The following is a 27811-nucleotide window of genomic DNA, read 5'->3' on the forward strand; positions in this document are numbered from 1 at the left end:
AAATACTCAGGTCAAATGCTTACATGACAAAACGGTTAGCAATGGCATTTGCACTTCTGCAAGAAGTGTTAATGTCGAGACACCTCTTGCTGATCTCAGGAAGCAGGAACCAGGAAGCATACTTAGAAATGTAAGCAAAAAGAGAGTTCAGAATGACTGAAAAAGAAGGTGTCCAATTATTGTAACAAGCCAGATGTCTGCAGCCAAAGGACTAGGGAGGGTCTACACCGGATATACGTGGTACTGCAAGAGGAAATGCACCGCAGAAGAAATCCAGATATAGCATGTAAAGGTATGTTGGACTAAGGGAACATAGATGCAGCTAATGAATGACATTTCCATGGAGGCTGACTTATGCTTGGCATATGGAAAAGCAATTAGCCAATTAAGAAAATTACATCAGATGACAAGAAGTAATAATGGTACAATGTTACACAAAAGGAACTGATTTTAGATACAAAAGGAAACCATAGCCTGGTTTCTGTGGATTCAGGCTGCAGGGCAATTGGGACCCTGCTGTACGCTGTACATCCTGTTACGCTTGTCATGACACTGCCCTACAGTGAATGAACATGAATGCAGAAAACAATCCTGTATCAGGGTTTATACCCGAAAAAAGCCAAATAAACTGAGAGAGGCAATTAGCTGCCTGACTGAGGGACTGGAAACTGACCCTGGAAAAACCTTTACTGTGTCTGATGCACAGGGAGCTGCATCTCATGGGAACAACTGTGGTTCCTGGCATACTGGCAGCCATCAGCAGGTGAACCCTGAAGAAAGGAGACAGAAAAGAAAGCCAGTGGGAGCTCCCCACTGAAGCTCTTCAACATGAGGATCTCACTGGATGCCCTGCACAAGCAGAAAGATGAAGCTCCTGTTTAAGAACAATCAGCATCTCTGTCAGCAGTATATTAGACCCATAGCTGAGCACCTCTGCAGATAGATACACATTTCAGGTGAAATTCTCTAATGATTATTCAGCACATTAAATGTTTACATTATTGGTAACTTACTGCTTGATTTTTTTATGTATCACCATAAGTCTTTTGGAAGGAAAAATCCTATTAGTTTTTTGCACTGATGACATAGAATACTTCCTACTAGGAAAAAAAAAACCTGAGCAAGAGAGAGAACCAGAACATGATAAATTGAAGGGGAGGTCTGCAGGAATACCCCTGAGATAGCTCTATGAAATCTGCTCCTGCAGGTACCAACAGAAGCATCAGGGTAAACAAACAGGTTAGAAAGTAGATCATTGTCTCACTAATGTTGTTATAGTAAGAAATAAATACTCACATGCAGAAAAGTTTCCTCCCAGGGGCTGGCAGGCAAGGTATGCTCAAGGCTAGGTGGTTGGTGGACCACAATATGAAAAAGCGATCTATGCAGGGAAACTTGAAAATCTTCTTTGTCTCTCAGCAACTGGTCAATCTTTCATGCACCAAGGAGTATTAACTCTCCATGGTCAAAGCATACCAATCCTGAATTAAATGTGTTCTTCCGTCACCTGGAGGTATCTGCACAGCCATGATGGTATTTGCTGACAAAATCCAGCCTAACTTATTATGAGTTGGGGTAATGACATAAGACCAGGGACCACACCTCATCCTGGTCCTTGTTTATGCCCTTTGTATAAGAGGATCTCAGACCTTTGCTTTTGATATATGTTGAACACAATCTTAATTAACTGTCACTATGTTAAAAGAAACCTTCTAATAATGGCTTCAAAAATTTATTTGATGAGATATTTCATTCTCATCTTTGCCTTTCCACAGAGGATGCAATGATTTAGGACTTCCATACAATTCCTGCAGATATCAATAAAGGCTTGATAGCAAGGAAATTGAATTGTCACAAACTCCAAGAACAAGAACTACAAATGGGTATATCTTGACTGAATGCCAATGTTTAAACAGGAAAGCGACATCTAATTCCCAAGACAGAGCAACAGCAGAGACAGACCAGTCACAGAGGTCTCCCAAAATAGCACAGGGTGCAGATGGAGCCACACAAATGCTTCTAACATAAGGTACTTTTAGTGTGCAACAGATCTAATGAAGTTTAAAACAGAAGCATCAAGTGAGATATTGTCACACCAATTAAAACAAATGTCTTGGTGAAATGGATCTGAACGTATGAAAACATATGAAACGTATGTGAATGTATGAAACATATGTGAACACTGTTCATTTCAAAGCCCCTATTATTTGACTTGACTCTACATAAAGAAGCACAAGATTTCCAGTAACAGAGATCATCATTCAAAGCCTAGCCAAACACTGGGAAATATCCAGAGAGGTTATGACCTAACTATCCACATCCTGGACTAAGAATTTCAAAACAAAAAAAGCCACTCACATTGTTATTTATGCTGAAATATCACCCAACTTTTCTACCATTTCTGAGTATCAAAATACACTAATCATCTTCACAGGAATACATTATTTATTTCATTTTAACAGCTTTCATATACAACCTCCAACTGTGGAAGGAATAATGAACAAAAACATGTTAGGGTAAAGTATCTAAAGAGCAGAGTGCTCCTGAAGGGTTTGATTTACATCTGAAGGGATTTAGCATCGGCATTTGGAAATTGCAAAAGTCTATATTCCCCTCTCCAAACTCAAATTTTTTCAGCTCATAAACCTTTATGGGATTTATAACAGCTTGCTTTGCAGTGTCTTCTGCATCCCATATGCTAGGGAGATGCGTTTTATTAATATTATTAGAAAATTATAGACGCCAAAATTTGTGAGCACTGACCCAAATATAGAGGATACTACCTCAGAATTAAACACACCCCAAAAAAGGTACAAATCCAAGGTGAAAGTAGCTATTTGTACCACAAACAGTAACATAAACAAAAAACCCCCTCTATAAACATGGGATCACTTTGGCAGTGGTCCTAACTCAGAGAAGAGAACATGACAGTGAAGGTTTCAGAGATGAATGCAGTCACTGTGTGACATGTAGAAGGCAGCGAGGGAAGGGAAGCAGAGCAATTGAGAAATATTTTTCTCATTTTCCATTACCTCGTGGGTTTTTCTCATATCTAAAATATCAAGACCTTATTAGCAAATCTTAGGAGAACTAGCATAATGTCATGTAAGTCTGATATTTAACCTTTACTCATTCTCAGAGCTACATATCATATCTTTTGAATAGAGAACAGAAAGCAAGGTTCTGTGACTGCTTTTGCTAAATACTCGTTGCACAACATGGGCAGATACCCAGCTAAACCTTGTATTCTACCTCCATGAAACAGCCTAACAACGCACCTTCTACCTGCCCATGTAAAAGAGAACTGCTGTTATATGCATCAAAGCTTTAGAGAGCAAAAAAAAAATCTAGTGCATTTAGGAAACAGTGAGCGACCAACTGTAGGCAGTTCTCTCTCACTAAACCAGTACCAGTGGTACATCACCACAGTGCATGCAATGGCTTAGCTGTAGCACCAGCAATGATATATGCAGGAGAGCTTTTATGACTTTCAGGTCGCTTCAATCACGGCTAATGAGACATCTATTTAAAATTAAATATCCTTTACATAAATTAATATCCTAATAAAGTGTAAACACTTCAGAGTGTTTACAATAACTGTATCATTGTACAAAAAAATGAAACTCTTGTAAAAAGGAATAACTGAATTTCATGATGTTGTTGACGTTCAATATTTCCAAAGTAACAAAACTGATACTTCAACCTAGTTTTGAGAAGTCTTTGAAATCAAGAGCTGCCACTACCTAAAAAGTAAAATTTTTTGATCTTCTCCAAGAAAATTACATAGCAAAACACAAATGTTCATTTTTACCTTTTGACTAAATACATGACCCACCAATTCAATGCAATATTTCTTGTCAATTACCACAGCTGCTGTTGTAGAACCTTTCAGTCTTTGCTATAGCTAAAAAAACAAAGCGACAGGAAAAACTGTGAGCTCTGAAGAGGAAATGCAGTATCATTTTCTTATTGTTATCCAGAATGACATAGGATAGATGTGGAAAACCATCTTTGACTTTTTCCAGATGTCCATGGAAATGTATCAGCATTCCAGCTTTGTTTTAGGTGGATGTATGTTCTGTGAATTTCCTTGCTCAGGATTTTCTTTTTTATCATATATGAGAGAATTTTGACAATGTTTCAGTGGGGACATGAAAAGTCATAAAAATAATTTAAAAATTCATGTATCATAGGTGTTGTGTAATCTAATTTGTGGAAAGGCTATTGAGAGAACAGGATGGTAATGAAAAGGTGCTATTTTCACTCTCAAGGAAATGCAGTTTCATGAGATGAAATTCATTTTGGTTAAAAGTCCTCATAAAAATATGATACGATGAGAGTACAGTAGCAGAAGATAGGGCCAGTCCTGCATGGCTGTAGAACTGCTACGCTGGGCAGAACCATGGCTCACACCTATATGCCAACAAGACAAATCTGATCTCAGCCAATCCCAAAAGTTTTCATTTACAAACTGCCTAAAATTCTTAATGACACTTAGAGGTAGGACTGGAAAGTGAAGGGTTTATTTGAATCAGCATTGTAACCAAAAAATTATTCCTATATGTCGATTCCCTCCCCCAAATCTTGTTGAGGCAACAGCTACATGAGTAGTAGCCTCAAGGACTGCAGAAAAGCAAGTCCACCTTGGACTCTGAGCTCCTTAACCAGAGACTGGTGGACAATATGCATGTATATCTGCTGACTTCCCCCCTGCTTTCATGCATCCTCTCCTCCTGCACATTTCATGGCTACTGAGCATCCGACCAAGGAGAAGCACAAGTTCAACAAGTCGCTGCTGCTCAGTATCTCCATTCTGCAGAAAACAGTGATTTACTGTGTGACAAATATATGCACTGCAGATAACAATACTAAAATTATTTCCATCTTGATAATAAAAACACTGACTTCTTTTTTCTGTTAGATCTCAAAGTATTGCACCCCCTGTAATCTTGCTTGCTTTATACCTCTCTGCACATTTTTGGAAGCACCCATACTTGGAGTAAAAAAAAGTTGAGCTTCTATGCCATTGTCCACGACAGAGTACCTTTCTTCCTCACTGGTACTTCCAATTTTTTAAACTTTGGACAATTTCATGAAATTTTATTATTGCAAAAACAGTGCTGCAATGTCCTCCCCCCGTTTAACAAGGTTGCCTAATGGGGTAATTCAATCAGCCTGATTCCTGAAATTGCACAGGTTGTTGTGCAGTACTAAAATTTAATAATCACAGAAAGCTCCTGCTGTAATGAATGAGGCCCCTGAAGATGAAAATGTGCGTGCGTGTTTACATAAACAGAAAGAAATTTCACACAATCTGATAGCAGTTTAAAAGGCATCCCTTGGCCCCTTCGCACAGTATTGATTGTCAGTGTTTCTGCCATTCTTGTACTTTATTCTTAAGCAAACATAAAACAATAGTTAGCCAAGAATAAGGTAAAGGATAACTATGAAATAATGAGAACAGGGAGACCAAGAAGTGTTACAAAGTTAGAACTGTTGCCAGCACAACAACATCAGCTCCAATTATTTTTCACTCTTGTGATGTTTGTCTGGGGTATCAGTTGCAGTTTGGGAGAGTCTCTCCCTCACATCTGCATGTATACAGGAAAAAGTTAGCCACAAAAAAACATTTTTTATCTCCTTTCTATTAAAACAAACAAACAAACAAACAAGTCCATACTTATAAATAAGACTTTCACCAGTATCTTTGTCATTCCACAAGTTTTATACTGCAGCTGTGTTTCATTAGCACTAGACCACCACACCCTCCAGGTGGATGTAAGATTTTTAGGACCATTAAAAACCACCTCAGCACCTAAACTAAGAACTGTGTTTCTAAGAATGATGGTAAGTTGCTAGACTCTACAATGGAGCCTGTTCTGGGTGTAATTTGAGTCCTTTGACATCTCCATGGTGGAGGTAAGAACATGGGTTCTCTCATGAAACATTACATTATTCACAGACAAACCTGTGGGGTCTAGAAAAAGCAGGAATTTCCTGGAACCTGCTATGTAGCCATCTGTGGCGTCACCAACAAACCGCAGGGACACAATTCACGACCAGGTCAAACTCCGCTGGCTGTAAAGGATGAGTTACAAATCATCCTTTTGCATTTCAACATTCTGAACTTGTGTGCCAAAAAGACCCTGAAAAAGAATTTTCTATATGACATTTCTTGACCATAATGACTTTGTAGGTAAGGTGATGCATGAACAAAAATGCATAAAATGTTATCAGTTCTTATCGCTGTGTCCTTTGTATTGGGGGCTGGCTGTCTTCTTTTGAAATGTAGGACTATATGCATTACATAAATATACTAGTAGGAGCTTTTATTAATTAATGTACTCTGAATTACATTACTCCTGATTCCCTTCTGGAACTACTTCTATATACTCTTCTACACCCCAAAAACTTTGAGAAAACTCTTATCAGCCACTGGCTGAAGTGCATCATAAATGCTGTTCAGTGTTTCACGCTACTTCAGTGTAAAAACAGTGTTAAAATTGTTTTCAGTTTTAAAATAGGCATTTGGTATAACTGATGATATCTGGAAATCAAGTTCATTCTCTAGTCACTGGACTTTGAAAGATAGTGTGTTCTACTCTCCTTATTTCTAGACACATAAAAATAGCATTAGAGTTTTGTCATGAAATATTTTTCATTTACTACAATTTTCACTGAAGCTGTTGGAAATCTTTCTGGTTTTAGTCTAGAGCATGACTATAAGATCTCTGAAAATCAGTTTATTGATTGCTTTAAAAAATCCCTAAAGGAATGCACTATGATAAAATTCATCAGTAAACACAGTGTATATGAATGGAAATGGTGCAATGCTCCAGATCTAGGTATCAGGAAAATGCTAGAGTTGTAATGAAACAAAAGAGGGATGTTTAAGACTTTGGAAATCAAGTCTACCCTTCTAAACTCATCTAATGAGTTCTCTTCCTTTCCAAAGATGTGAAGGGTATTTTTTCTTCTTTTGCGAGTGTTAAGGAATTTTTCTTATTTATTTTGCTCTGTGTTAAACACAAGCATGACAGATGTGCTGCACATTGTTTACGCAAAAGGTGTAAGGTACAGCGCCTTCTTGCATCCTGTGTGGTTACTGATTCAGACTTGTATATCTGGCAGAAACTGAAGGGAATTTTAAGACAGATTTTCCATTTGGAAGTAAACCTGAAGCGTGCAAGCTCACATTCTATTTGACCCAGGTTTAGGACTATGTTCTAACACACTGATGCAGCAAAGCCCACCAAGGCATTTTAAGTCCAAGTCGGTGAAGAAAACATTTCTTTCCAGATGGCTCCAAGCCATACTTATGTGAGCAACGCCTTTTGCTTTGTTTCACGGGGTGATTGTTTTACATCACAGATTCCATGAACAGCTCGGTAAACCCAGTCCTTTCAACTCAAGGTTAACCTCAAGTCAAGAGCTAGTTTTTGTCCTGAGCAGTCTCCAGCCCACACTGGAAGGGAAGCCCACCCGCTGGTGGTGCTGCACTGCCAGGGATGGCCCTTTACAGCTGCCACCCCCAGGCATGACACCTCACCTGTGCTTGCAGCCGAGATGCCCAGCTAGCAGTCCAGCCATGGTAGCGTGGCTGTGGTGAACAGCTGTCATCATCTCAACTCAAATTTGCTGTTTGCTTGCCAGCTGAGACCCAGGTTGCACTGCTGATTTAAAGCATGAAGAGGTGCAGAAGGCTCAAGCCCAAGGGCTCAGACTCAGGGACCAAAACCCCCTCAAACTTACAACGTGGGCACAGGCACATGCAAAGGCTCACAGTATCACACTAACGAATCAGGTTTTCTAGAAATACTCAAAATGATTACGTGATGAAGAGCAATACAGAAAGATGTAAACAGCCAAACAGAAACAACAAATCCTCAGAAATAAAAGTGAAATATTTATTCTCAGTGGAAAGCATTTGTCTAAACAGTGTCCAACACACAAATATATAGTTTCCTATTCCTGAACAGTAATTCTACAGTAAGACTCCCCAGTAAAATATTTATGTTACAGTGATTTGAATGATCAACAAGGGAACATTTCAACATGGTGCTCTACACCAGCCCAGAGATGCTGGCTGCTAAAGCACCGTGGTGTTGGTCCTTACATACCCCATACCGCTACAGCAAAACACTGTCAATGAGCCAAGATAACCACTGTAACAGCAAGGCTGGTGTCAGTGTGAAGGTCTAACCCTGTAGACAAGTTTTCTCACTGTAACTGTTTGTGTGAGCAGCCTGTTTCTGACTTTGCTTGTCTTCAAAAACTTTTCACAGTGTGGAAAATGGGCTTTCTAGTAACTTGGGTCTTGAAAGCAGTTGGCAATGCATACTGTCTGATAAGCTTTTCATAGGAAGGTTAAGCATATAACTAGGGGACAAGCCAAGGAGCGGCTACTTCCAAAATACAGAAGGCTACTCTTTGTATGTTTGCGTCTTAATTTACTAAGAGCGCTAACTAAGAGTATAAATCAATAAAACAGTTACTTTCTTCTCCTTTCATTTCTTTCACACACACGTTCTGCCCTCCTCTCTGCTATTCAAGTTTTATCAAGTGCCTTCTCCTTCACAGCTGGCCTTGGTTTCTTCCTCACATTTGCTACTTCTGTTCTTTCCTTTAAGAGAGCAGAGGGAGACAGACAACGGCTACTCTCTGTCTCCTACCAACAGCCCTAAAACAAAGTGACAGCGATGGTCACTTTTTTTTTCTACTACCCCGCAGTCAGGGGTACTCATCCTAGCTACAACTGGGACACAAAATAGAAAACTGCCCAAGTCTGCATCACAGCGTCAGCAGGCACACTGGGTGCTTCCTTGGGTGCAACATGAGAATACCTTCCAAAGTCCATCAGCTTCAGAAGGAAGCTGTACACCCCACGGGCCACCCAGGGTTTTCCCAGCTCTTCCCTCCAATGCAAATCTGACTGTCAAATCCACAAACTGTGAGTGGCAGTGAGAAGGATCTTCTCCTATGTCAGCTTCTCTGAAATGGTGGGACACAAGTCGGTATGCTAACATCATCACAGTGTAATTATACACATTATACAGAAGGTGTTATATATCAGGGCTGAAAATGAATATTTAGAATATTGCTCAATTTTCACGTGGCAGCATGTGAGTCCAGAAATAAAGACTCCATAAGTACAACAAACACCAACCTTCTGAACTGCTAGGCAGTAATACCCAGCAGGAAATTAAGCAGGACTTATCATACATGCCTAAGAAGCAATTCCAGAAGCTTCTATTTCCCCAGTCATAAATTTCCTGGCTACATAAAGTTGCACTGAAAGTGTTGAAGAAATGTTGACATTCAATGTGTACTGAATTAAAGGAAAATTAACTTTCATGTGCAAAAAAACCTATTGTTGCAAGTTTCTGGTAAGGCAAAAAAAGCATGCTAACACCTTTGATTAAAAGTTTATCACAGCATGTGTTCCACATGCTATACATTCTTGACTCCTGGTAACATTGAAGTGACAGTCAGAAATGGTCATGTACAACCACATGCCTTTCTAGGACCTTGTGTAATGACCATATTTGTGCCACCACAACCTGATGTCACAGCGGCTTTTATGGCTAAACATTCTTTTCAGTCCCAAGTTCTCCTTGAACTCCATAGAAAAATTCCTTTTTACATATTTCATGACTCAGACACTGCCTATCACCTATGCAAGAAACAGCACACTATGAAACCAGAGAATGATAGGAACTACATTAACTTTTTTTTTCTTAAAGTCATGTCTCATGCCTTTCCATCATTTGTTAGGTTTTCAGAGGTACTTGCCATGTGAAGCAGTACGACAGGAGTTTCAGCTATGAATGCTCTACTGCAATCCATGTGTGCACTACTTGTTCTTATCTCTGCAGAATTTTCTCCCTCAGTGGAGATTTGGATAAATGGTTGTTCATTGCTTTTAAGCTCATTATTCTGCAAGCATAGTTGCTGGTAAGAGGGAAACTCTGAAGAAATCCTATTCTCATTATACTTTAAGCTGGGGTATCTCCATAAGCCTGAAGCCATACAGTCAACTCCTGCTGCAGGCCATAGAGTACATGCAGACCACAGAACAGGAAAAGTCCCTTCTCAGAGGAGTTTACAAGCGAAGTCAAGCCAGGGTTTTTTTCAGTCCACATGGCACTGGGCACATGGAAGTACCATGAAGAGATGTGCTGCTTGGGGTAAGAAGGACAAAATTCATATTTTGACTTTGAATAAAGAACAGTAGTTTTCACAGTTCCCTTTCATTTTTATAAAGTTATATTAACCTGTAATCTGGAAACATTTTCAGCTTCTCATATGCTCAGCCTTTAGTATCTGGCTAATAATACAAGCAACAAAGCTTCAGATAGCTTGGTGAGGACATACAACAAAGCCAAAACACATGAAATAACTGATCTCTCATAAAAAACTGAACAAAAAGTCTTTCCAGGTAGCTAGCTGTCTGTACTGATTTAATAATCAATAAAGACTGTAGCTCAGAACTTCAAAAATATGTAGGTATCTGAATTCCATTAAAACTAGATTTTTATATTACGGGATTTAGCATTGTCAGTCTTGCATGGCTGCCAGAGAGCACACAGAATCTGTACCATCTCTTCTATTAAAATATTGGTGTATAATTTTTTTTCCCCACTGAACCACCACTCACTACTTTGGAACTGGTCTAGTTAAACGTCTAACACTGTAAATTTCTACTGTATTTGCTGTAAGAGTGTTGTGGTTTAAACCCAGCCAGCAACTAAGCACCACACAGCCGCTCACTCACCAACCCCCCACCCAGTGGGATGGGGGAGAAAATCGGGAAAAGAAGTAAAACTCGTGGGTTGAGATAAGAATGGTGTAATAGAACAGAAAAGAAGAAACTAATAATGATAATACTAATAAAATGACAACAGCAATAATAAAAGGATTGGAATGTACAAATGATGCACAGTGCAATTGCTCATCACCCGCCAATCGACACCCAGTTAGTCCCTGAGCAATGATCCACCTGCCCCCACTCCCCCCAGTTTATACACTAGATGGGATGTCACACGGTATGGAATACCCCGTTGGCCAGTTTGGGTCAGCTGCCCTGGCTGTGTCCTGTGCCAACTTCTTGTGCCCCTCCAGCTTTCTCACTGGCTGGGCATGAGAAGCTGAAAAAATCCTTGACTTTAGACTAAACACTACTTAGCAACAACTGAAAACATCAGTGTGTTATCAACATTCTTCACGTACTGTACCAGCTACTAGGTAGACAATTAACTCTATCCCAGCTGACACCAGGACAAGTAGACATCACAGGCTTAGCCAATGTCGAGTTCAACACATATATCCCCTCAACAAAAGGTTATTCTGACTCTTCTGCCGTACTACAGCTGGTTGTTTCATCCTACAAAAACTTTGCTGAACTGGGTATTCCACCATTGTTCTTGAAACATGCGTTAATTTCCGAACCTTGTCCTCTTGCCGCTCGTAGAGACACCACACAAGCATAATAGAATGAACTCTTTCTGAAACATTTAAAGGCATTTTTTTTACTCAGACTTAGGCCAAGATTATAATCTTTGAGATGACACACAAAAATATGATGAAAATGCAGATGTTCTGCAAGATAATGTCTACTCTTAATGGAATAAAGGTTTGCTTTTAAACACACATTTTCAAACTGAGATAAGCTTACAGATGACATCTATTTTAGTTTCAACTACAACAGCCCAAGGCAATTGCTAAGGAGACGAAACAATTCAGTCTCTACACAGAATAAAGAAATGTGAGAAAATGAGGTCAAAAGAAGGGCTCAGGTTTGAGGTAGACCCCTGAATGTTGAAACAAAGACCTCATTCAATAAAAAAGGAAGAGTATGTTACACATATGATGGAGGTGACTGAAGATCTCACAACTTTGCCACTAAACCAGTTGTTTGGAAGACACCTTGAGCGTCTGCCTGGTCAGTGAGAAATGGATGTGTTTGTTAGGGAAGAATGAGCTGGTTTGTCTGGGATGCAAGTGCTTGAGCACTGTTTAATGTGGGTTAACTGTTACCTTTGATTTTGGTAAGTAAAACCATTCCAGAGGACACAGTGACTTTTTCAGTATTAAAATGAACTGTTTACTTTGCTATGACTTCTGCTCAGAAGCAGAACCTTCTCATATAAACTTATTAGTTTTCTTAGTGCCATTTGGGTTAATTTCATTTCATATGAAGTAACATTCTTGAAATTAAAATTGTCAAAATTACCAAGACAATTCATGGTCAGGAAATTATCAAAATATTTGTTTCATGAAACAGTATTTCAAATTTTCAATATTTTGAAAATATTTGTTTTCAAGGCAGTCTCTTGTGAAATGTTGTGTCCAAAGAGCTGACGAGGCTATAAGACATGCTCAGACTCCAGGCAGGAGTTGGGCCAGTAAGTCATGGTATTTGAAAGACCTGCATGCATCTGCCACCCACCTTTGAAACAGAAATATGAAACTCTGTATGAAATCTCTTAATCTTTTGCCCCTCTGTAAGTAAAACCAGCATCTTTATTTCCGATGGGTTAATAAATGTAACTAGAAATACAGTAGCCTTTACAGATGCAGTACTTTTCAAAACCAGCACAACCTTAAAAGCATACTCAGGAGGGTATAAAAGACATGAAATCTCACCAGGTATATCGGAAAAAGTAATTATTAATTCCTATGAAAGATCAGCTGCAGTCCTGAGTCTGAGCTTTCAATAAATGGTGAAACATAATCTATTTGTACTGGGTATTGCTGCTTCCTAATATAACCCAAAACCTCAGGGACACACTGGTAGTAATGCAAACACAGGATGATCTTTTAGCCAAGAAATAATTTCAAGATTTATCTAAAGCAGAAAGTTATTATGATTCCACAATGGTGGCATGCATTTGTTTGACATTCACCATGGCATACTGCGGACAGAGAAATATCTGAATTTAGTTCCCATGATCTAACAGAGAAGCTATCTAGGCAACTTGGTGCTTTAAGCCTATTCTCCCTTTTTCTTCACGTAACCATTTTGTAAATAAAGCACACAAACTATACACAGTAAACAAATGCAGAGATTCATAGAAAGTCTTTAGAAGGATTTCAAGGTATCTATTTCAGCTCCATCAGTTCTATTATTTGATGTATAAAAAAATATCCAGAAATACCTTAAATGCCTCTTTCAGTATTCTAACAAACATTGAATACAAACTCAGTTAGCAAATAGTTGAACTATTCTTAGTTGCATTTCTCATGGACTAAAATACTGTTCTGAAAGAATAAGCGTTTCAGCAGATCCATTTGCAGAATTCAAGACCAAGAGATGGTAGAGTCGGCACAAAATAAAAAATGGATATACACCACTACAACTAAAAGAAAAAGAAATTGGAGTATTTTTACAGACTGACTAAAACCAAGAAGAGGATACACTTACAGAGGAGTAGTATGATGAGGAATAATTGCATTAATTTATCGGAAGTAAAGTTTAAAATGAACATCGTGGAAAACATTCCTGCTGGGGGAAATGCCATTTTTAAGATGTTTACAATTAGTCCTAGGAAAGAACTATAGTGTGCATACTGAAGAATGAGACTCTATATTACCTTGTGATCTAATTTTCAATTGCCCGTCTCACAGATTCTATACTCAAAAGATGTTACCTAATCCAATAATCAGAATTTTGTTCCATCAGAAGTACAAATTTAATAATGGAATTGTATTACTGCATGAATACTACTACATCTCAAAATCAGATTCTTTGTTATATGGAGATACCATCAGTGAAACAAGACTGATTGCCTAGCTCTTGATGGCTTAAGAAGATTAGCCCAGCTCACCTTTTCTGTATTTATTTTTTTCCTCTCCTATATGAACTCTGATTTAAAAAAGAAACAATCTGGGAGGTGTTCAATGTTAGTTCCTTACAATGCAGCTGTGGCTAACCAGAAAGCATTCATTAAGCTAAATAAGGAGTTCTAACAACGAAATTTTGTTAGTGCTAGGCAATACTCACAAGGCTCTGAAGAAACAAGAACCCTCTGTTGGCTAAACATGTTTAAACACCTCTATCAACCCACCAACATACATCTCCTATATAACTTCAAGAATGCTGTAGCATTTTGTAGCCATCCTGAAAGAGAAGGTATATGAGCTCTAAAAGAGGAAGGGGATGAAAAAAATAACTGAAGAAGTTAAACATTCCAGGACTTACTTATCCTAAACACTATCTACCAGCTGATTTTGAATAACATAAGTTCAGGATAAGAGCAGAATATTTTAAAATGAGCCTGAAATTCTACATGTCTGCTTTGCTCTTGCAGATGGCCCAAATTAAACTGCTTCTAGATGTAAAAGATAAAGGGATGGTTGTTCTTCATTTCCAAAATGAAACTATAACTGTATAAGGTTTAAGAGGTGATAGTCTGTATCACACCTCTAATTCAAACATTTTTCAAGTGTTTCTATTACCAAAATGAAAATATTTTCAGAAGGTTTAATACAGCAGTGTGAAAAGAAAAACTAAAACCAGAAAATGATCTTTTGATTCAAAAGTTGGCATTTGAACGTACTGAGACAAACTAACCTACAGAATTTGAAGACAAAGGTACATCCCCTTCTCACCCACTTCTGAAACTGTGAGGAGTTAGATTATTAACTACAAAAAGGCAACAAATTCCAAAAAATACAGAATTAAGTTGAAACATTTATTCATTCATTTCTGAGGGGAAAATTATGGAGTTGTAGAATCAGCTTTAATTTCCCTGCAGTATGAAAGCAAGAGAGGGAGCAATAACTCTAGGAACGCACAAAAACTTCACATGCTTTATCATAGCAAAAATAAGCAATTGAACATAAACCAAAACAATTGCAAGGTTTTTTCTCCTTTCTGCTATTACACTTTTTTCCTTTCCTCCTCATATTGTCTTCTTACTCAGCCTAGAAAGTAGTGCACCAAAAGTGCACATTTACAGTACTTACTCTCACCTCATATACATGAGGGCAATATATAGAATAGAATAGACCAGACCAGACCAGACCATTTCAGTTGGAAGGGACCTACAACGACCATCTAGTCCAAGGGCCTGACCACTTCAGGGCTGACCAAAAGTTAAAGCATGTTGCTAAGGGCATTGTCCAAATGCCTCTTAAACACTGACAGGCTTGGGGCATCGAGCACCTCTCTAGGAAGCCCGTTCCAGGGTTTGACCACCCTCTCGGTAAAGAAATGCTTCCTGACATCCAGTCTGAACCTCTCCTGGTGCAGCACTGAACCATTCCCACGCATCCTGTCCCTGGATCCCAGGGAGAAGGGCTCAGCACCTCCCTCCCCACGTCCCCTCCTCAGGAAGCTGCAGAGAGCAATGAGGTCTCCCTGCAGCCTCCTTCTCTCCAAACGAGACGAGCCCAAAGTCCTTCAGCTGCTCCTCAGAGGACATGCCTTCCAGCCCGCTCACTGGCTTGGTTGTCGTCCTCTGGACGCGCTCAAGGACCTTCACATCCTTCTTAAATGGTGGGGCCCAGCACTGCACACAGTGCTCAAGATGAGGCCGCACCAATGCTGAATGCAGCGGGATGACCCCCTCTTTTGACCGGCTGGTCATGCTGTGTTTGATGCACCCCAGGGTGCGGTTTGCCCTCTTGGCTGTCAGGGCTTACTGCTGCCGACCAGCACCCCCAGATCCCTTTCTGCAGGGCTGTTCTCCAGCCACTGCTCTCCCAGTTTATACTTGCACCTGCCATTACTCCATCCTAGGTGCAGAATCCAGCATTTCCTCTTGTTAAATTTCATCCCATTAATCACTGCCCAATGCTCTAATCTATCTAGATCCCTCTGCAAGGCATCTTGTCCCTCAAGAGAGTCAACAGCACCTCCCAGTTTGGTATCACCAGCAAACTTGCTAATGGTGCATTCAACTCCTGCATCCAGATCGTTGATAAATATACTGAACAAGACTGGCCCTAGAATTGAGCCCTGAGGAGTGCTGCTGGTGACCGGTCACCAGCCAGATGCAGCCCCATTCGCTACAAACAACTCTTTGAGCTCTGCCCTTCAGCCAGCTCTTCACCCAGCGCACCGTAAACCCACTCATCCCACAGTTGGACAACTTGTCCAGAAGGATGCTGTGAGGGACAGTTATCAAAAGCCTTACTAACATCCAGAAAAACTACATCCACCTCCTCCCTTTCATCCACTAGGCAGGTGACCTTGTCATAGAAGGATATCAAATTAAATACGGCTTTCCCTTTGTGAACCCATGTTGACTGTGCCGGATGATTATATTATTCTATAAATGCCTTTCAACAGTACCCAGTACAATCTTCCCCACAATTTTTTCCAGGAACTGAGGTTAGACTAACAGGTCTGTAGTTCCCTGGGTCTTCCCTCACACCCTTCGTGTAAATTGGAATAACACTGGCCAGCTTCCAGTCAGCAGGGACCTCCCCACACTCCCAAGACCTTTGCTAGATGATAAAGAGGGGTCTTGCCATAACATCCGCTAGCTCCTTCAGAACTCTATGGTTTAATTTATTTAAACTCAGGGAGATATTACAATTCCAGCAAAATCAAAACAAAGTTTAAATTTAAAGGGAAAATCAAACATTTTAGTATATCCAAACCCCCTTAAATGTCGTATTTGCAGATGGCCCTATAAGAGGGGCCACAAGCAAATTGGGAGACAGAATTCAGAACAGTCTTGATAAATAAAACCATTTTGGAAGAAAAAGGGCAAACATAAATTTCCAATATACTGTAAGAATACTCACCTACATAAATACAGGATTAAAAAAATGGTCTATTCTGCAGAAAATGATTTGTGGGTTACAGTGAATCACAAATAAAGTGTGAGACAATGCTACTGTTGCAAAGAGTACCATATAGTAATACATGAACAGGGAGTGCCACTTGCAGACACTTGGGTAATGGTTATACTTCAGTATGTGCTAGTAAATTCTCAGCTGAAATACTGCCTAGCTTTGGGGACTGAACTTCAAGAAATATCTGGAGCACTTGGAGAAAACAGAAGTAGACCAACAACGGTAACACTAATCTCCTTCCTGGAAAACATGATGCATGAAGAAAGTATGGAAGGACTGAAGTTAAAGAGGAGAGAAAAAGAGAAAAGAGTACATGTGACAGACAAGGCTGCAGCCTTCAAACACATAATAGGTAACCATAAAGATTAATGGAAAGTTTTTCTCCATTTCTGGATAAGGCTGAAGGAGGAACACAGGCTATTTTGACTAATAGGAGAAAAACTTCCTAATGATAAGCATCAGAAAAGACTGTAGAATATTTCCAGTGGGGCACATAGGGCTTAAGAGTAAGACAAACAGCTGTAAGAAAATGCTTTATTAATAGTTGATCCGGGTCTGGATAGGGAAACAGAAAACTCCAGTCTTCCAGTCTACACTTCTGTACGTCTTATTGAGTGAAAAGAGTTGAATAAACATTAACACCTAACTCTGAAATGCAGAGATCATGACACTGTGCAGATGCTACGGGCACAGTGCTGTCATTTCTCCAGCTATGGCTTAGCACACCGCTGTAGTCAGTTTTGCAAAGCATTATTCATATAGCTGGGGAACAGGAAATACAGTGGGGGTGTGTCACCAAATAATTACAAGCAGAAGTACTACCAACCTAATTTCTGGAGCAGGAATTCTGTCTCCTCCTCACCTACACAGTACCATGTATGCTCTGGTGCCATTTAATGACAATAATTGATCTTACTGCCTGATCTAGCAAAGGCCTTGGCCTTTTCTGTCCCCTTCATTCACAACAGTCTTTATACCTTCTTTTACTTCTCCTTCAGCACCCTGGGGGTCCAGCATCCATTATGCCAGTATCACATTCCCCTCTTCATTAGCTTCACCTGAAGCTCATGAACTATAGCTATACCAGAAAACCAAATGGTGCCAGTTTACCCTGCAAACATATTCAGGCACTGAAATTCAACAGCTGAATTCTTGATATTGCTAAACAGTTAAAACAATCTTGGAGGAACTTTGGTTGGCCAACTTCCTCTCTGCCAAACAACTCGGGCACAGTTTGGGAGTTTCTGTGGGATGAATACCGTTTCCAACAGGAAAATTCAACCCACCCTCTGCGCCCAGAAGGCAAAGAGAGCTTAATGGTGAGGACGTGGGTCATCTCACGTCAACTGGCCTTGGTGTCAGAGAGCAAGCTGAGGCACATTTAATGTACTACTACAGCCATACCCCTTGTCCTGTGAGGCCCCAAGTAAGGAAACCATTATTAACGGCAGCTAGAATAGAAGCTGTTGCACTCAGCAACTGTTAATAAACAGACAGAAATGGTATGTTCTCTCTGTTTCTTCAGAAGGGGACTCTTCAGGATGAAGTAATTCTGTTAATCAGTTCTCACTGTAGACCCCGGTTCCCACCAAAGGAGGAAGAAAAAGCCAGTGGTTGCCTCTGTCTTTGGCAGTTAGGAACTCTCTACTCACACAAACAGTGTCTAGCTGATACAATTACTCTAAGTAAAAATCTTGTATTTTTAGCCATAAGAATGTTAAACAGATACAGGAAAGCAACTAATCTAGCTCACTCTATCAGTAATATACATTTTTGACAAAAAGAAAATTTAGACTCTGAAGGTCTGATTTGAACCAACAAAGCCCAACACATTCCAGTTAAAACTGATATTTCATTAATACAATTATGCCTTTTACTTTAAGAAATGGTTTGAGTTAAAGGTGAAATGGTAATGCTTGCTCCAGGTTTCCTTAGGATTTTGTTACTTTACTTCAAATGCTTTAATTCACATAAGGTTTCTTGTGCTGAATTATACTACAACTGTTTACTCAAGTGGCAGCAGCATACTCTATGATAAATTAAATGGACATTTATCAAAGGTAAGTTGACAGGTTTAAATGTTAAACGTAAGCATTGCAAGACAAGTACAAATAGTGTCTACCTGAAGGTTACATATCCAAATCACTGGATAGATATTTTAATTAACTTCTGCACAATAAAAAACATTTGCTTCTGAATTGTTGAAGAACATTTCCTGAGAGAGGAAGATACAAAATGTCATGCAATATATTTTTAAGTAGTGTTTACATAAAAATAAAAATTGAAAATCCTTCTTCCCATACAACACAGGCAAGAAAGAGACAAGTACTGTTTAGAAATGTAAATCTTGGGGTCAGGATTTAAAGTTAAGCAAACAAATTAAGAGAGTTCCATCAGACAGAGGCATAACACATGGATAGAGAGGTTTTTGTTACTATATCTCATTTTATTCTTAATACATTGAATTATGATCTAATAACACAAACATGTAGCCACCTCAGGTTCTGAGGGAATTTTGAGGAAGCCTAAAAGATGAAGACATACAATAGTCATTGCTAAACAATAGGAACAAAATAGGTAATACACTTTGCATTTCTTAAATCCATCTAGTCGTCTTGCCCGACTAACAGTAATTCTTAAAGCAACAAGCTGGGAAACAGAAGCAAGCTGCAAACCCACAGGAGCACAATGTTAAGTGCCTTCTCATCAATGCTTCACCTTTCAAGCCACTGAAGCATTTGGACATTAAAATGCTAATAAAAACTTAAAGATTTTACTCACAGTTAAAACCAGGTTCGATAGTTTTTCCAGCTTCAAGACTGTTTATGGTAATCTGAAAGATGATGTGCAGCAGCAGAAATGATAGACTGGTGAAACACAGAGATTTTAATAATCGTCCTGTATGCCCTAAAAGACAAAATATACATACATATAGTTGGTGAATTTCTAAACACTGCTTAAAAGTTTTCAGTATAAAACCAGTAAAAATATCCTGACCAAGGATACTTCTACAAGTCAGTTCCAGATTACTCATGATTGTCCCTTAAGGGTCAAAATCATAGCAAAAAACGTATTTAAGTTGGTTGTGTCTTTGAGTACTCTTTAATCACAAATCCCAATGACTGTCATTACCAATATTTCCTTTTACTTTTGGGATTTAAAAAAAAAAAAAATTTTCTCAAGTCTCCAGATGCCAATTTTACATCAATAATAACATCACAATGCTTATCACCACATTACCTGGTACAAAGACAAAATATGGATGCTACTTCCAATCTGGAGAAAATAAAAACTTGTTAATCTAATTACTCTTTCCAAAACAAATTACATGGGAGGGAGGGATAATGCCACAAAAGCCTCAGTTTGGCTCGGGAGTATATGCATACTTTCAAATGAATGCTTTGCTTTGTGCAGACTGCCCTCTTTCTCCTCCTTTAGAAGTTTTTGAAAATAATTTTCATTACACACCGATGAATCCTGTGCCAGATACACTTTCTCATAGTTCCTCTATGATTTACTGGATATCTATAGCCAAAAGCCAATAGAAAATGTTTGACGAAGACTTAGAAACTGCCTTATAAATCCTCTAGGAAACACTCAGCTTAATCACAGGCAGCCAAACTTGCAAGGTATGAATAAATAAAGTAAACCATTAGTATTTCAGAAAATATGCATCTTCAAGAGTAAGTTGTATTGCTGAAAAAAAGACAACATTAAATATCACCCTACCTTACCTATCTGCAGTAAAAGTTCTATTTCCGAAGTATTTTATACCTAGATTTTACATGACCTGCTTCATGCATTTGAGAGTAATTTTTGTATTTACAGATTAAAAAAACAGCACTGCTGGAATTCTTACCCAAGGCTACAAATAAAGCCAAGGCTATGGAGAGCAGAACTAGCAGAGTATACCTGGGAAATGTTCACTCTACATGCAGCCTGTTTCATTCTTACTTAATTCTGCATGTGTCTGTTATGAGCAACTACTAAAAAGAAGATGACGGTTCATATTCTGTATCTAGCCAGTAAATCAGCTTTTTGCTTTATATTTGTTATAGTTCAAGCTTGTCACCCATGGCCCAAATGGTAGTTTATAAAGCAAAGAATCAGATAAACATGATTCAACAATTTTAGAAAAAGTTATAGACTATCTTACTCCATTAGACTCAAAACTTTTGTTATATGATCACTATCTTGACTGCAAATTTTGAATACCAAATGCCTATAATGAACTTCCCCCCCCCTTTTTTTTTAAATAAGAGATTAGACAATTCAAACAAAATATAAAATGACAAGAATGAGCCTATGTAAGAATTTCTGTGATCTGAAAAGATACATTCACTAGATACGTGCTTTGTATGACCTATTCACTAGTCTTTACTGGTAAGACACCAGAGTCTACACAGAAAGCAGACAACCTGGGCTCCAGAGCATTAAAAAAAAAAAAAAAGAATAGATTTTAAATTCTTTGGATCAGAGGTCATTTTTCATTCCTCTTCTACAGAGGCTGGGCTGGTGTCCTGGCTTAGGAAAACCACCTCTAAGCACTATAAAAGCATAAGTAACAAAAACCCTCATATTTTCAAAATCATTAAAAGAATGAATATATCACAAGCTGCATGTTATTAAATCATTTGTTAAATGTGATGTCATATGAAATGCAATCCAAGGACTGCTAGCTTTTACAATTTTTTGGCAAGTTTCAGTATTTGGTGGTTTGTTCCTGCATTACCAGATCCCATGCTCATGGTATTATGTGAGCTGCATGTTCAGAATATACTAAAAAATTACGTATCTCAAAACTGGAGACAAACAGTTTAACAACGCAAACTCCATGGACTTAACAGCTGTGTTAAAATGCACAGATTTTAAAGACAGCCTGGTAATTTCTGAAGTTCTGAGTCACAAACTCTCCTCAATGCTCAAGAGTTAACAATTCAAGAGATATCAATCACTGAATTTTTCATATAGAAGTGGATTTGGAAGGTTTTTGATAGAATTGTTTCAGTCAGCCTCCAAAGGAAAAAAAAATGCAATACAATTAGTGCACATTCATTTCCCAAACTGTTTCCACATAAAGAAATAAAACTGTTAAAAATCTTGGGTCCATCTTTTGCTATTTCCATGGCCATGTCTCTCCAAAATTTATCTAAATTTTAGACTTCATTTTTTAAAGCTTGAAAACAAACATATTTGAATTGTAGATTGAACAAAGCATTTCTTTAACAAAGCCTTAACTTTTCCAATTGTCTTCCTTTTAGGAACTGTAGAAAAAGTTTAAAATATATTTCTCAAAACGCTGAAATGTTGAAAAAAGATCTCCTCCTGCACAAAGCTAGGGAAAATTTTAAAGGACTATTAACACCCAAGATAATAAATAGTCTCTCAGTGTACTGGTAAATATGGCAGGGGAAACACACAGCTGGAAGGCAGCTAGACATGGGCACTGCAGGTTACAGCATTCCTCAAGGGCTGTTCCCTTCATGGCCATCAGTGGGACAGGACCACCATCAATGCTACTGAGGAGCCCTTTGCCTGCACCACATTCAGCTGTGCCAGCAGAAAGTAGACACAAGAAGTATTTGGGGAAAAGTGAGAAATGCTATGCCCCTGATTTCAAAAGTTTTGGAGAGACATCAACAACTTGGGAGAAATAGGAGTACTAAAAATCAGTGAATTACTGGATACATAATTTATGCCAAGAAAGAAGTGACAGATTTGGATAAGTGATGAGTTTCAATTTATAGTGGGGTTTGGATAAATCCATTTGACCGTATTTTTACTTACTTTTTTTTCTTTCTACTGGAAACTGTTCTAAATTACACAAAGAAAAAATTAACTGTATGTGTACAGAACTGAGATGGTGAGAATAGAGACAGCTGAAATTAAACTCCTGAAACAAAATAGAGCTTCTTACGATGAGGAAAAAAGATTTTTGTCATACTTCTTTAATTTTCATTTATTCTAATTCACTCACAGTTACAACCTGTGCGGACAGAACAGACACACAAGAGGACATCGCCCCAGCGCACACTAAAAATCACAACACAGATTCCTTAATTCTGTCTTAGATGTATAGAAGTGTGTATGCCCATTAAGGCTAAAATAAGAAAAATCTTCTGGCAAAACACCTGGGTTTGTAGCTTGTATGCTGGGTTCTGATTTTACTCACACCAGCGTGGTGCCACCAGCTTCAGCAAACTCGGGGGGGTGGAAAGGAGAGAGCAGATTTGCCTCAGAACTGGCCTGAAAGACTAAGAATAGTGGGTTTGCTTTCAGGTGCAGTGTGTCATTCCTAATGGCACCCAGTGGGACCAAAACCTGGCATATGGCTTTAGAAATGTACCCCGGTGTGTCCCAGAAACACACAGGGAGGCTGCTCCAGACTCCTTGTCCCTCCAGACTGCTCCTGGGAAAGGGCTTTCTCCCCTCTGATCAAGCCTACAGGAAGCTGGTCAGGATGCAAAGGCTTCATTTCCCTCTTTCTCTCCAGCCCAGCTGCAACACTAAACTGGACTCAAGAGGGCCAAAAACTTTTCACACATGGCAGAGGAATCCATTTCTTATTTTTCAAAGGTAATCCAGCCAAGAGCCGGATTAGTGATGGCATGTCCCCCCCAGCCACAGGCATGTAACCTCAGTACAACTAACTATTTGAACGTGTCTGACTAGGACTGCTGCCTTCAACAAACACATGCACCTCCTGACTGCCTACATCAAGATTGTACGCAAAGGTGGAGCCTGCTGCCCACTTCGTTTCCAACACAGAAAAACAGTACATTCGTGTTTAGAAAGGCAGTCCTGTGATCTTTTCTGCTACCCTTTTCCCTCCAAACAGCAGAGCATGACAGAATTCAAATTTTTTGTATGCCTGGAACTTCCTAAGAGCTTCTTCCAAAAGGGTGTGCTAATAGGACATCAGATAACTGAATGGCCAATTGTCACTGAGACCTGCTTTAAAATCACATATATTAGCTTTTAAAATATAATCTGACCACGAGATTTAGGCTACTGCAAAGAGTCTCAACATATCATATGGTATCACATCACACTGTATTTCCTGTTCCTTGCAAGGTGCATTTTCATTCCACATTATTTTTTTTCTCTTTCTGATCTGTTGGATGGGGCACAACAAAAAATTGGTTGAGTCTCTGCCAAAGTTAATAATACTGCTAACAATTTATCCTGATTTTTTATTAAGAAGTACTAAGCATCTATATGCAGAAGGGTCAGTATCCATTCTGCATGCCATAATGGTATCAGGAAAGGGAAAACAGAGGATGAAAATAATGGATTCTAAAAATTAAAGACCATTTACTATTCCAACAGTGTAATCCTTTCATCATAATCATATGTATGCTGCATGGTTTCACCTAAAAAGTAGCTTTAAGGGTGTTTGGGTGCCTTATTTGAAGCTTTTACTACTTTGCAGTGGGATTTTTTGTTAAATGTTACCTTATTGTTGCATTTTCTGAAGTCAGTTGGGTTTTGGAGAATTCTAACACCTCTTTAGCCATACATTGTACCCCAAACTGCTGCAACACTTTCAATTCTACCTCAACAGTTTTGCTTGGGAATTTTTTTTACACAACACTTTTTATTCAGATCACAGCAGATTAAATACCAAAGCACATTTCATTTTTCACATAATCTTTGATAGCATACAGTGAGTGATAAACATTAATGTGCATTTATCTCCTGAACTAGTGACACTTCAGTTAATAAACATACCCTATATCAGCCATTCAGGATTTATTTTTTAATAATCCTCTTCATCAGTAAGTGACAAACATAGAACTAAAGAGCTCTGGGGATGAGGCTTGGTTGCAGTAAACTTCTGCAGCACAGACGGGGTCAGTCCCACAGAATTTGTTTCAGCTAGAAATCTTAAAATCTTAAGCTCTTGATTTTCCATCAGGAAACCTAGCATCACCTCAGAGCCTAGCTGGAACCAGGGTCCCAAGACTTTCATCTCCTGCTCCACGGTTCCAAATAGGAGTCTGTCAACATCATCTATACTGAAGATCAGGGCAGCTGGGGGCAGGAAGTTAAGAAAACATTTAATTCAAAACATCTGTTCTTTGGAAAAATGTGGAAGTTTGGGGGTTATATGATCTGCAAGAAAAAAAAGTATCAAAACATCATAATTTCCCAAATAAAAGAAATCCCATCTTTGGTCAGCTCTGCTTTAAGTGCCTCAAGATACCACAACGAACTTACTGAGATAAATGCAAAAAAAGAGTTCCGATTTGAAGTTGGCTTCTGTCAAAGTTTCAGACGTGATAAAAAGTAAGAGTTGGTTCCAGCTAACCACCAGAATAATGTCATCACTGAGACCAGCATGAACATCTGCCACTGTGGCCACAAGTGTCAAACGTAGGTTCACATATTTAAATGCATACACAGATGAAAGTTTATAAGCATGAAGTAAGTGCTGATATATCCATCTTCCATTTGACAGGAAAACCTGGTATTTCAGTATGGCCAATCAGCAATAGTGAAGAATATGGGCCAGTCCCCTTTCCTGAATTCATCAGTAATACTGTACACTAATTGATACTTAACACAGCAGGACACCTCCCGATGATCATGGAAGATGAAGAAGGGGTTCAAATATGAATTCTAAACTCAGCTGAGATTTTCAGTGGTGACTACAGGGTTAAACTTGCAAGGCACAGAGCAATTTAGCCCTGTCCAAGAAAGCACTTAAGCACATGCATATCTTTGAGCGCATGAACAGGGACTGAAGGGCTGTCAATGTTGCATAAAAGGTTCATAAAATAAGACTGACTGCTTCACTGCTAGGGTATTGATACTTGATATGACCGAGCCATAAAGCACACAGCTTGCAAGTCAGTGGAAGTCAAACCCTTTTAGATACCTCTCCACTATTCACTGTTCAAATCGGTGCTCTGCAAAGGCTAATTTTCTCTATTTCTCCTTACAGTTACAATGTGTACTTATGTCCAAGTGTGCAGGGTAGGCATAACCTCAGCGTTTTCAACTCTTCTTTGTGCACTTTTGGAGGTGCAGAGAGACAGTACCCTCCAGTTTCAGGTTCTGTAAGAATGATGCTACATTTTTGCTAGTGCCAGTTACATCTATTATTAAACAATCTCTCCCAGATGTAAAATATCCGTAGTATTTCTACACACAGAGTACAGCTATGCTTAAAGGTTTGGCCTCTTGAGCGCTGAAACGCGATGGGACAAAGCTATGAACAAAGGATAGAGGAAGGCAATCGTTTGGAAGGACTATACTAAGAATAAAATTTGTGCCTTGTACACTGTATATTGTGCAATGGCAAGCCATTGATCCGCCAAGTAAAGTAACTGCATATCGGCTCCTATTCACTAGGTCTTCCATGTAACTTCTTAAGTAGACTCAAATAAGATAATGCTTAAATCATCCTGAAGCTGCCAGGAATTATTTTAATGGTTAAAAAAGTGCTATTATTTTCTACCCAAAATAAAAACAAAACTTACTTCCTCCTTTCTTGAAAGCGTTGCCATCCTTCCACTGCACAACAAGCACAGTTATCAGTACATCCATATTTAGCTTAAATGCATTAATTTTTTTTTTCTCCCAAAGCGTATCTTACATTTCAACATCATCTTCTACCCGGAGGATTTGAGCTTACTAGAGCCTTAAACAGTATGCAGACATCACCACTGCAAAAGTACAAACGCACCTGGTTCACTCGCTGGATTTCCAGCAGCAAGACAAAAATAGAGAACAATTAACTAATGCCATGGTCTATTCTGTACCTGCCCAGGCCCAAGCCTTAAAATGCATATCCACAGACAACAGCTCCAGATTTCATGCTATTATTTTTATATGTTTAAAGCTATGTGCTCAAGCAGCCACAGTGAAATCCAGAGCAGAGAAGTACAATATTTCAGATTCAGAATTTCCAGCAAAAGTTTCCCAATGTTTTGTCCATGCTTTCTGGAACACGCTAATTATTCCCATATGTAGCCAAATGTCACAATCTACAACTGTGCCCAATAGAAAAATGTTCTAATAAATTTACAAAAAAGGCATGATTCCTTAATTTCGAGCAACTTTTTGTACTACAATGTATTCCTTTGCATTTCAAATTATATTATTTCTTAGATCATAAGAACACAAGAATTTGTAACAGTTTATCACAAAATACATAATTACCTAAAAATTTTACATTACTTTTTAAAGCAAAATAAGACACATTGTTCCAGGCTGTGTGTCTGCATGTAAAATGCAGGTTCCTTTATATTCTTCCATATAATGTATTTAATTACATTTCTCTTTCTGTTTCTCTCTCTTTTTAAAATACTACAGAGCTCTAAGAAGGGAAAAAAGTCAATTTAGAGATAGACACATTGCAGGAATGCCAACCAGACTTGGGTAAACACAGTCAAAAATGTTATGCGTAATTAAAAAAAAAACAAAAAACCAACTGATTTAGAAATGAAAACATAAAAAGACATAAAAAGTGCTGCATGGGATAATAAATGCCTACTTACTCTAGCTTCTAGCAGGATTTCCTGTTTTTCCTAGAAGTTTTCATGCCCAGAATACTACCAGAACTGAGCTGTATCCTCTGCATCAATAGACAATACCATCGTTCAAGCTAGTCATAATCTCTGAATTGCAAGTTTACACAGGCAATTTACCCATTTTGTTAACAAAATATTTTGTCAGACAAGACTCAGAACTTAACCATTCATTTTTTTTTCCAGATGACACTCATAAGCTTCCACAGCAAACAACAGCTACTTGATGTCTGCTTCTTTATTTGACAGGTGACTGTACCAAGCTAAACACAGGAAATAAATATCATCTCAGATATTAGTGCAGTAACACTGAGCAATTTTAAGCCAGAGGTGTTCTTTCACAAGAGGATTTGAGGCTTTTAATACAGAGTTCCAGTTACTTCCCTCAGGGAACCAGGCTCTCCATGTTTTCTACTAAGAGATAATAGTTATTTTGAATTCAAATTCATTCAGCCATTATTATGTGTTAG

At 38.7% G+C, this 27811-nt stretch overlaps 1 protein-coding gene across 15 annotated transcripts in view; it reads right to left on the bottom strand.

The window, feature by feature from the left end:
* The window catches only part of PIEZO2 (piezo type mechanosensitive ion channel component 2), a 313966-nt gene that overhangs the window by 179168 nt on the left and 106987 nt on the right, over positions 1 to 27811 (bottom strand). For all 15 annotated transcript variants that reach the window (XM_030012388.2, XM_030012391.2, XM_030012402.2 and 12 more), the window contains exon 3: positions 19588 to 19713. In XM_030012388.2, the coding sequence (XP_029868248.1) occupies positions 19588 to 19713 (126 nt within the window). The remainder of the gene's footprint in view (positions 1 to 19587; positions 19714 to 27811) is intronic.

Source organism: Aquila chrysaetos, chromosome 4 (assembly GCF_900496995.4).
Source record: "Aquila chrysaetos chrysaetos chromosome 4, bAquChr1.4, whole genome shotgun sequence".
In the NCBI taxonomy this organism is placed as follows: domain Eukaryota; kingdom Metazoa; phylum Chordata; class Aves; order Accipitriformes; family Accipitridae; genus Aquila; species Aquila chrysaetos.